Here is an 11,245-nt window from a genome sequence, read left to right as displayed (position 1 = left end):
GGAAACAAAATCTCACTATATTGAGGTAGTGCTTCAGAGAATGGCAGTATTGCATCTTATTTTATACATTATAATAAAAAGTGGAGATGTATGTGGGTTACATGGAATCAAATGCTTAGGGAGGCAGGAGAAAGCAAAGCAGGGAAATCTCTGGGATTAGATAAAAAGCAAAACGATAGACACATGCCTCTCTTATACAGGTGCATACAGGCTAGTTAGCAGTCAGCAATGAACTCAATAGCAATGAGCAGATCTGTGGTCTCTGCAGAGCACAGAGCAGTGCCTGTGCTTGGAGGTGTCCAGAAAAAGGGAAATTTCTTTAACATTCCAAAGGTGTGTTATCGTGGATGCCAAAAGACAATAGACAGGCTCAGTTAAGGTAAAGATTGACCTTTGTCAGGGAAGATGCTGGGCTAGCACATGACCACACACCATAAACTGCTTTTAGATAACAAGTTTTGATTTTAGGCCAACTTTGTGGTTAATTTAGGTCTCTGAGTTTGAAAGGCCACCATGCAGGCCTTACCTGTGCTAGTCACAGGCGAGCGTGTGACCATTTTTCATCCACTCTCTCCTTCGATCACTTGTGTTCCACCTCTTGCCACCAATCATGTCCCTCCTCTGTTCAACCACAGGGGGAGAAACCATCAAGTACCTGTATGCTGCAAGCAGCTGCAGCTTCCTCATCACCTGCAGACCTGGCCCGCTCTCCCACCCTGCTCAACACCCCAGTGCCCATGAATCTCTTCTCTACCTGGGAGGTGGACTGCTCCAGCCCCAGCTGCGTGCCCAGGTTGTGCAGCCTGACTTTAAAGAAGCTGGTGGTCTTGAAGGAGCTGGAGAAGGAGCTCATTTCTATGGTGATAGCAGTGCAGATGCAGGGCTGCAAGGGCATCTTGAGATCCCACGAGATTGTGCTGCCCACTAGTGGACCAGTGGAGACTGACCTGGCGCTGACCTTCTCCCTGCAATACCCCCACTTCCTCAAGAGAGAAGGCAACAAGCTACAGATTATGCTGCAGCAGAGGAAGTGCAATAACAACCAGATCATCCTAGACTACAAGACTTTGGCCACAGGTGCCATCCACATGGCTGAGGTGATGCAGCGACCCCCAGAGGGTGGCCAGGTGCTGAACCTCAGCAGCAGCATCCAGAAGTCCTCCATCAAGGTGGCTGAGATCTGGATCTCCTTCCTGTCCAGTCAGCCCATCAACTATGAGGAAGGCACCATGCAGGCCAGTCCCAAGGCCAAGTCCACAAATAGCTACACCAAGGGGAAATCTGAGAGCTTCTCTGAGCTGGAGGCCAGTTACAAGGCCCCACACAGGCAGGACTTAGAAGAAGATGATTGCGACCTGGGGCAGCCCAAGAAGCAGCAGCGATGCATGCAACGAAACTTGAAGCAGAAAGTCATGGCTCTGCTTCCCGGGTCCAACATGTCGGAAGAGGTCCTGGACTCAGATCAGGACTCTACAGAGCATGTCCCCAAGGTGGAGGAGGACCTGGACCTTCTGTATGACAACCTTGAGAATCCCAGAAACAGTGGCCCAGACATGGAGGATGATGGCAGCATCCTTAGCAACACCAAGACCAAGACCAGACAATACTTTGAAGGCCTGGCACACTCCAGCTGGCAGACCGAGATGAGGAGCATACACAGTGACTGGAGGCAGAAGGAGCCTCCTCGGCTGGCTGACATGCCCGCGAAGGCCCAGGGCCCGGGCAGCAAGCTGTTCAGTGGCAGTGTCTCTGACTTGATGGCCTACAGCACCCCCGCCACCAAGGTGGACAAGACCCGGATCTTCTCCCTACCAAGCCACCCCGTCAACCACCTGGACAATGCCATGCCAGCCAGCACCAAGGTGGAGTCCACGGGTAATTTCTCTGAAGGAGACTCTGAGATCGTCTTCTCTGAGCTGGAGGTCAGCTACAATGCTGCCCACAGGCATGACCTGGACGAGGATGACTTGGACCTGGAGAAGCTGATAGGAAGAAGGAGGTCCATGACCAGGCAACAGAACTACCAGCAGAAAGTCGCAGAGTGGCTGCACAGGTACCAAATGACGGAGGAGGTCCTGGACTCAGAGCAGGACCCTGAGGAGCAAGTCCCTGATGTGGACAAGGATCTGGCTCTTCTGTTTTACAGGCTGGTGAACCCCAGCGACAGTAGCTCAGACATGGAGGATGATGACCGTCTTCTAACCCCTCCCATGCCTGAGCTCATGACATACTCTGAAAGCCTGTCAAGCGGCCCAGATATGGAGGAGGATGACAGAGTCCTCGGCACCCCCAAGCCCAAGTCCAAGCCCAGGTCATATTTTGAAAACCTGTCAAGTGACAGTGGCTCCGACTGGGTGGCCCACAGCATGCCCAACCCTGGGGAGCAGTCGGCACAGCGTGAGGACAGTCTGGAGGCAGAGACCTCTGCCCAGGACATGCTCCCTAAGAAGCTGCCACCCAACAGGCGCACCACCAAGACTGAGTCTCTGGTCATCCCCTCCAGCAGCTCCAAGGGGAAGCAGCCCGCCTGCCGGGGCTGGAGCAGGTCCTTGAATGAGTCGTCCAACAGCCTGATCAAGGAGCGCTGCCCAGTCCCACAGAGCCGATTGCAGGTCCCCAGGAAGACTGTGTATGATCAACTGAACCACATCCTCATCTCCAACGACTGTCTGCCCAAGAATATCATCCTCATCAGCACCTCTGACAGGCAGGGGCAGTTCCTGTCGGACGTCCTGCAGCAGCACATGCTGCCCGTCGTGTGCACCTGCTCCATGGTGGATGTCCAGGAGGCCTTCAGCTTCATCATCTCCTGGATACAAAGATACCACAACTGCCATACTGAGGCCCCGATGCCAGTGAAGATCGTGGTGGTGGGGGCTCAGCACTACTTCAGCACCGTGCTGCGGGTCTTTGTGGAGCATCTGTCCCACAAGAACCCTGACTGGCTGGGCTACATGCGCTTCCTGGTCATCCCGCTGGGTTCCCACCCCGTGGCCAGCTACCTGGGCTCTGTGGATTGCCGCTACAACAGCCTCTTCCAGGACCTGGACTGGTGGGACATGTTCAACGACCTGGAGGCCCAGAGTGCTGTGCAGAACATAATGTCAAGAATCACAGAGTACATCACAGGGGCCAACTGTGTCCACCAGCTGCCCATCGCAGAGGCCATGCTCATCTCTAAGCTGAAGAGCCCAGGCAAGTTGTCCTCACAGAAGTTCATTCCCTTTGTGGGGGCAGTGAAAGTTGGAAGAGTGCAACCAATTTCAGCCACGTCAGGAGACACAGATGATGCGGTCCCCTCATGTTCCAACGTGCTTTTGTCCACCGCCAGGGAGGCCTCACACAACCCAACCTCCTCCTCATCAGTGAGTGGAGGCCTGTCTTCCCCCAGCCAGGGTGTCAGTGCTGAGCTGATGGAGCTGCAGGTGGATTACTGGATGGCAGCCCAGCCCACAAACAGGAAGAGAAACGGGGAGAAGGAAGACCTGCCTACCACCAAAAACACACTCCAGTGCACCTTCCGGTCTCTCCAGGTCAGCAGGCTGCCCAGCAGTGGCGAGGATGCAGCCACGCCCACAATGTCCATGACTATGGTCACCAAGGAGAAGAAAAAGAAGGTGATGTTTTTGCCCAAGAAAGACAAAGGCAAGGACTTGGAGTCCAAAAGCCAGTGCATCCAGGGCATCGGCCGCTTGGTCTGCTCAGCCAAGAACCAGGAGAACAGGCAGCAGGTCTTCATTGATGGTGTGGAGTGGAACGACGTGACGTTCTTCCAGCTGGCAGCCCAGTGGTCCTCCCATGTCAAGCACTTCCCCATCTGCATCTTTGGACACTCCAATTCCACCTTCTAGCCCTGCCCCTCCCCCTGCCCTTCACCCTGCCTTGGCCAAGCCCAGAAGGGCCCAGCTGCCTTTCTGTTAACAGTTCAGTTTACTCCAGACACAGACCCTGGAAACACAGAGAAACTGTTTTAAGTTAGAATGTGCTCACAGCCTGGAACCTAAGGGGGTTGCCCCCTTTGGGACCCCCAAATGTTCTGTTTAATAACCAGAACATTTCGGCAGGTGGGAGGTCAGGTGGGCACTGTTGAGCTGGAGCATCATGGAAGGTGTGTTTTAGCCTCAGGATCCCCAACACTTTCAGTGAGAAGGGTTCTGGCCTTGGAGACCTGCCCTCCCTGGAAACCAGGGCTCTGCTTAACCCTGGGAGCTGGCTGCAGCCTGTGTTCAGACTCAGAGCTGGGCCACCAGAGGCAAAGGGCTGGCCTCCCTTTGGGGCATCTGGAGCATAATACGGAGGCCGGCCAGCCCAGCCTTGGACCCAGGCTGCCAACTAGCCAAGTGGCCCCAGAACCATCCACTTATGGTTCCCAATGAAGTCCCGCCTCACAGGGCGAAATAACACAATAGAGCTGCATGGTGCAGACCCACAGGCACACGGGCTGGACAAACCAGTGCCCTCCTTCCTGGGCAGCGACCCACCGTCCCTACCTCTTCATGTTATCACAGAACATTCGCTGCCACCCAACAGGTGTTGGACCAGCTATTGACAAGGTGAGCAACCTGCCTCTCCACAGCACAGTGGTCATTTGGCCACTTGCTGGCTGTGAACTCTCAGATCACTGCATCCTCTGAGTGTTTGAATCAAAGAGCAACCTCATAGGGTTTTGTAGGGACCCTGTAGGGTATTCCCCTAAGCTTTCTCTGGACGCCTGGACAGTGGATAGGTCTGCAGCAGGGGCTGTGGTTGTGCTAGTTGGTCCTTTTTCTTCCTCATATGGGATTCTTCTCGGGGCCTTGGGCTAAGCTCTTTTCTCAGGTCATAAAGAGACTGGAGATTCTGTTATTGATCCCTGTCCTGGGTGAAGCCAGAGCAGAAACCCCAGGGGTGAGCAGTGGGGCCCAGGCTCACCCTGCTATCTGAGATGGGGCTGGTTTGGGCTCACTCATTCAGCAAATATATGAGAAGTCTGCCAGGTACAGACACGTCTCTAGGCACTGACCATAATCCAGTGCACAGAGCAGACCCCAAGCCTGCACTGCAGAGCTTCCTTCTATTCGGGAGCGATTCAGTCACACTAGGCTGCACAGGCTCATAGTGTCCACAGGACAGCCGAAGTGACTTCCTCCTGGCCTCCTCTACCTGTGGCTGCATCTTCCCATATTGTGAAGAGGAAGGTGAACTTCTGTTCCAGCAGAATACGTGAGTCAGTTTTGGGTCAGAGCCTGGAGGGGAGTATGGGGAGTGTGAATTCAAGGTGCTGGCAGAACCCTGGATCCCACACATGGGATTTCTGCAAGAGGACAGAGGTCTGAGGGCTTCTCCTAGGAAAAAGGACACATCAGAGAGCTGTGCATGTGGATATGGGTGGTGTGGGAGAGCAGTGGGAGCTCAGTGGCAGAGTCAACGTCTCAGAAAATTCATACCCATCCGCTCCTAATCCAAGTCTGCCTGTACCCCTAATCAGGGACCTTGCTCACTAATTTGGTAGAACCTCCTCAGTGGCAGCTTGGCAAGTGTACCCCGCCCTGTGGGAGTTGAGTTTCAGTGGGAGGCGAAGAACCCCACAGGGAAACTAGTGAATTAGGCAGCACATAGTTGCAGAAGCCAAAGTTTGAGGTGATAGGAAGGCCCTGGGAAGCCAGGGATGAAGACAGAGTTTGTTTGTTTGCTCATTGGTCAGCTATTCCTGGAGCACCTACTGTGTGCCAATGAGCACCTCTGTGTGACATGACAGAGTGGACACCAGTACCCCTGTCCTCATGGAGTTGACATTTGGGAGGGAGGTTGGTGGGAGGGGACAGGGACACTGAGAGAGCATGTCAGGTTCCCCTGATGAAGGCGACAGGTGGTTCCCTCATTGATCCAGAGCTGTCAGTTAGGAGGGCTTTCTGCCAGCCCTTCCTGGGTGACCAGGCGCGTGTCTGCCAGGACTGCCAGGTTGAAGGTGGACAAGGAGTAGGTGTGACTTCTGGATAGGCAGGAGCAGCAGGCACAGGACCCCAGGCTCTCTGAGTGGTGCTCTGGGAGGGCTGTGTGGAATGAAAGGCCAGGCCTCAAACTCTGCTGTCCACCTCTCTCTCTCCCCAGGGCCATCTCCTGTATCCTGGGCATCTGGCTGGATCAGTATCCTCAGGATTTTAATCCGCTGCCAGAATTTCCAAGCCTGACGATGCTGTTGACCTCCATAGAGCCAACTTTCCAGTCCCCAACCTACCAAACACGGCCCAGTGCCTCCACCCACAGTGGGAGCACCTGAGCCCACTGAGGCCGAGACAGGAGGAGGAGGAGGCCTCTGGGGGTGGTGTGGGTGAGTGTGCCTTTGGAAGGCACACAAAAGGCAGTGAGGGTGGTAACATGTCCTCTTCTTGGATCTACAGAACCCGTTCCAGAGCAACATCAGGAAAACCCTCCAGAGGCAACGCTACCCTAGTGGCTTCTCCAGACCCAGAGCCGGATCCAGGCCAGGCTTTCACTGAACTTCAAGAGGCAGAAGAACCACCTGCAGCATTTGACCATCTCACCCAGCTCCTGCGAGGCCTGTGGTTCCAGATCCCGGGCCACAGCGAGTGTCAGCTGCCATGGCAGAGAGGGCACCACCACCCCCATTTAGATGCAATGTTAAACATTTTGTGTTCATGTTACATATGCTTATAATTTTACTGTATTTTTAAGATATTTAGTAACATAGAGTGTATAGAGAACATTTAATGAAATACTCCTAAACATAACCTTAATTTAGATTCTATAAAATTTAACCCTATAAACCCTCAGAGCTTTGAGCAAGTCTGTTTTTCTGGACCCTGACCCATGCAGGGAGAACTGTCCTCACCTTCTCCACCTGCCCTTCCTGGAGCCAGGACTCTGCTTCCCAGGGAGCTGGCTCCACCCTGTGCCCAGACTCAGAGCTGGGTGGCCAGAGGCCAAAGGCTGGCCTCCCATTAGGGGCATCCTGAGCCCAACATAGAGGCCAGTCATCCCAGCCCTGGACCTCAGCTGCCAACCAGCCAAGTGACCCCAGCACCACTCACTTGGTTTACAAATAAACTTGACCCTCACAGACAAAAAAAGGACCTATAAGATGCAGACTGGCCAGGCACACCACCTGGACACACTGATCAAATACTTGGTGCCCAGCTTCCTGGGAAGCTTCCCCACCTTCATCCCCACCCACCCTTCTGTGTTAATACAGAACAGTTGCTACTAACCAACGTGGGTGGGACCAACCATGTACCAGGTGAGCCCTGCCCCTCCACAGCACAGTGGTCACTCAGCCACCTGCTTGCTGTGAGAATTCAGGTCACTGCATCTCTCTGAGAGTTTGTTTCTCTGAACATGGGGAGAGCCTAGGCTCAGCCTCATAGGGTTATTGTAAGGACTTGGTGGGGGGATCCCCCCAGGAAAAGGCCCTCTGGGTGCCTGGACACTAGAAAGGTGTGCTGGAGGGGCTGTGGTTGTTCTAATTGGCCATTTTCTCATCTTCTTAAAGAAGTTTCTGCCTTATTTGTGATTCTCCTCAGGCCTTAGCTAAGCTATTTTCTCTTGTGATAAAGACATTGGAGATTCCATTAGGGGTCCCTGTCCTGGGTGAATCCAGATTAGAAATTCCAGGGGTGAACAGAAGGACCCCAGAGTCACCCAGCTATCTGAGATGAGGCTGGTTTGGGCTCATTCATTCAGCAAATGCCCTACCCCCAGGACTGTACTCCAGTGCTTCCTTCTAGTCAGGAGTGATTCAGTCACACTAGACTGCACAGGCAGGTAGCGTCCACAGGACAGTCAATGTGACTTCTTCCTCAAAGTATTGTTGCATCTACTACACGCATTGTGAAGCAGAAAGTGGATAGCTGGACCAGCAGAAAAAGTGAGTGGGCTTTGAATTAAGGGGAGTATGGGGACTGTGACTTGGAGAAGCTGGCAACACCCTGGGTCCCATGCCTTGTGGGATTTCTGCAAGAGTTCAGAGGTCTAAGGTCTTCTCCTAGAAAAAATGGAAGGAGGCAGAGAGAGCTGTGCATGTGGATTTGGGTGGTGTGGATGAGTGGGGAGGGGATGGGGCTGGGCCACACGTGGAAGAGCTCCCAGAGGCTGGGGTTGGGCAGGAGCACAGTCACTCAGGTCAGTGCCCATGCCCTGCAGGACTTCCTGGGGTGGGAGCTTGAACTGAGACTTCAGTGATGGAGATAGGAGGTTCCCTTCCTTGGAAGGCACACAAAAGGCAGTCATGGTGGTAACATGTTCTCTTCCTGGATCTACAGAAGCAGCTCCAGAGCAAGATCAAGAAACACCTGAAGAGGAAATGCTAACCATCATGCCCTCTCCAGAGCCAGAGCAGGCTACAGGCACAGCTGTCACCTAATTTCCAGATGTGGAACCACCTACAGCATTTGAGCAACTCACCTTAGCTCCTATGAGGCCTGTGGTCCTAGATCCTGGGCTACACTTGTCAGCTGCCATGGCAGAGAGGGCTCCCTCCCCTCCTTTATATGAAGTTTTAAAATATTTGTGTTTATCATATATATGTTTATAACTTTACTGTATTTTTCTTATACTATCCAGTAACATATAATCTATTTTAAAGAAAATGTAATGAAATACTCTTAAACATAAATTTAATTTAGATTCTATAAAAGTTAACTCTACAATCCTTCAGAGCCTTGAGCAAGTCTGTTTCTTCTGGGCCTCCATGGTGTTACTATGAGTCATAGATTGGGGATAATTAGTCTTTCAGGAGCCATCTGCTCTACAAATATGATGTTCTTGAGACCCAGCACAATGGGACTTCGGGGAAATTGACCAACAAGCATTGGGGCAGGGGCCCTTTATGTCAGGGCTACCTCTCGGAACACACATTTTGTTTGACTTCATCTCCCACCAGTACATGGGCAAAGCATGGTCTTAAGTGCCCCCTGGCATCCACATTGCAGAATGCTGTAGGGTTTAACCAGCAGCAAGCAGTTCCTGAACACTGACTGCCACCTGCACCTGGACAGAAACTCCACCCTCCCCCACTCGCACTGAATAGCATTCTGAGCATCTCCTCTGTTGGCCCATAGCACTGAAGAGGGGACAGGGAATGTCCCAGGGCCCGGGGTCCACACTCATCTCCTCCACAGGTACCGCTTCCAAGTCTTCTCTGGGGTCAGAGCCTCTCTCCGACCTCAGCCCCTGAGCTCTGGTTCAGCTGGGCTTTTTCCTGAGGCTCTTCCATCTCACCAGAGCCCAGCGGCCATTCTTTCTCACTCCCCAAGGCTGAACAAGGTTGTGGAGACAGCCTAGCTTCTCCCTTTACATCAATCCTCTTTGATGCTCTGAACCACCGGGTGAGGATGTTCTAACAGCCTCGTACAGTGCCTCGCCATGGCACAAGCTACACTGTCTCAGGACAAATGGGTATTAACTTTGGACCACACCCAGGGTCCCTGCTCTCAAGGAGTTCAGCCCTGTTGGTTGACACGGATAGAAAGGAAATTCTAATGGAGTGTGAGGAGTCCTACCATTGACCCTGAGGAGCATAAGCACTGAGAATGTGAGCCCATCGCGGGAACACTGTACAGACTCTCTTTAGGATGCAATTCCTAAACCAGAAAGATGAATAAGTACTTGTCTACCCTCTTAACCCTGATTTCACAATGGCAGCCGATGAAAGCTTTGTGGAATTAAATGGAGGTCTGGAAATCAAGGGGCAGGTCTAGCCTAGAGGTCCGTGGTGATGGTCAGTGCACTTGTGCGCACTGGCAATGGGCCTGGAGGAGCAGCCACCCGCCTTGCGTGGAGCGTCTCCTCACCTTGGAAGCTCAGAACTGTGGTCTCAACAGATGCTGTTTCCTATTTTAAATTACACTTTTCAGTTTGGCTCTACTTTCCAGGGTCCTTTCCTAAGTTTCACAGCCATCCTCAAAACTGGAGGCAGAGGGTGTTAGAAATGAGGGGGTGGGGACTGGAGGGAACTGGGAGGAGAAAAATGAGGGAGATAGGAGGGCAGGGCCAGGGCCTGGTGTGGGAGGACTGTGCTAGTGATCTATTGCTGAGAGTTATCCCACACTAGAGACTTAACCAACACACACATTAGCTCACACGTCTGTGACGAGGAATCCTTCATGGCTCAGCTGGGACTACTGTGGCCTCACCTGAGGCAGGATCTGTGTCACTGAGGGTCTGAGCTCACTCGGGGGCACTTTGGGATTCAGTTTGGATGGAAGGCCTGACTTCCTCTCTATCTGTTGGGCTCATTCAGTGCTAGGCCATGTGGGTCTCTCCAGATAGCAACTCACAGCACAGAGGCTTATTCCTCAGTGTGGCCTGAGAGAGAGAAAGAACAGAGTAGAGTGAGCAAGTGAGTAGGCACCAACATTTAAAAAAACTTTTCAGGGTGGGAAGAGATCAACCAAAGAACTTGTATGCGTATATGCATAACCCAGGGACACAGTCAATGGGGTGGTGAAGGCCTGAGGAGGGGGGCAGGGATCGGCTAGAAGTGGTCAAGGGGGTAAAAAGAGGACATATGTAACACTTTCAACAATAAAGATTAAAAAAATAAATGGAATGGATTTGCTTTAAAATGTTAAATTCATTTTTTTCCCAAAAAATTGAAGAGAGAGAGAGAGAGAGAGGAGAGAGAGAGAGAAACATTAATGTGAGAGAGAAGCATCAATTGGTTGCCTCCTGTATGCACTCTGAATAGGGATTATACCTACAACCTTGGTATGTGCCCTGACCAGGAACCTAACAGCAAACTTTCAGTGCCCAGAATGATGCTCAACCACTCTGGCTGGGCCAGGCACTAACTTTTTAGAACCAAATCATGGAGATTGTGTTGGATCCCTTTGCCGTCTTCTATGGAGTCACTAATGACACCCACACTTAAGGGGAGGGCACACATTCACACCACATGAGGAAGGTGAAGACCATGGGGAGTCACTGAGGAGAGAACTGGTGACCCGAGAGGTCCATGCCTTGCCCAGGATCACAAACGGTCAGAATGCAGAGCCTGAGATAAACCCAGCTGTGTGTCCTCAAGGTGGGGTCCTAGGTGCACCCACGTTCCATCAGGGGCTCTGGAAAAGGCGTGCTGGTGGAATCGTGTACAGACATGGAGATGGCATGGGGGAGATGGTGAGCATTTGGCAGCCTAGACAGTATTTGTCTGAAAAGGCGCCCAGATCTGGAATCACAAAGGTGCACCTCTGTCCACAACCCACCCACAGTGGAGAAAGCTGGGGCTGGGTCCCCTTATGCTGAGTTC

At 52.5% G+C, this 11,245-nt stretch overlaps 1 protein-coding gene across 1 annotated transcript; it reads left to right on the top strand.

Annotated features, from left to right (window-relative positions):
- Positions 1-725: 725 nt before the first annotated feature.
- LOC308252574 (phosphofurin acidic cluster sorting protein 2-like) lies at positions 726-3,851 on the top strand (the record flags this gene model as incomplete). The annotated part of the gene is made up of 1 exon (XM_080677362.1): positions 726-3,851. The coding sequence occupies exon 1, from the start codon at positions 738-740 to the stop codon at positions 3,849-3,851; it is 3,114 nt and encodes a 1,037-aa protein (XP_080533488.1). The 5' UTR covers positions 726-737.
- Between the last annotated feature and the right edge of the window lie 7,394 nt (positions 3,852-11,245).

The sequence above is a fragment of the Plecotus auritus genome (assembly GCF_963455305.1).
Source record: "Plecotus auritus genome assembly, chromosome: 7".
Taxonomy (NCBI): domain Eukaryota; kingdom Metazoa; phylum Chordata; class Mammalia; order Chiroptera; family Vespertilionidae; genus Plecotus; species Plecotus auritus.
This window is presented reverse-complemented; position numbering and strand designations above follow the sequence as displayed.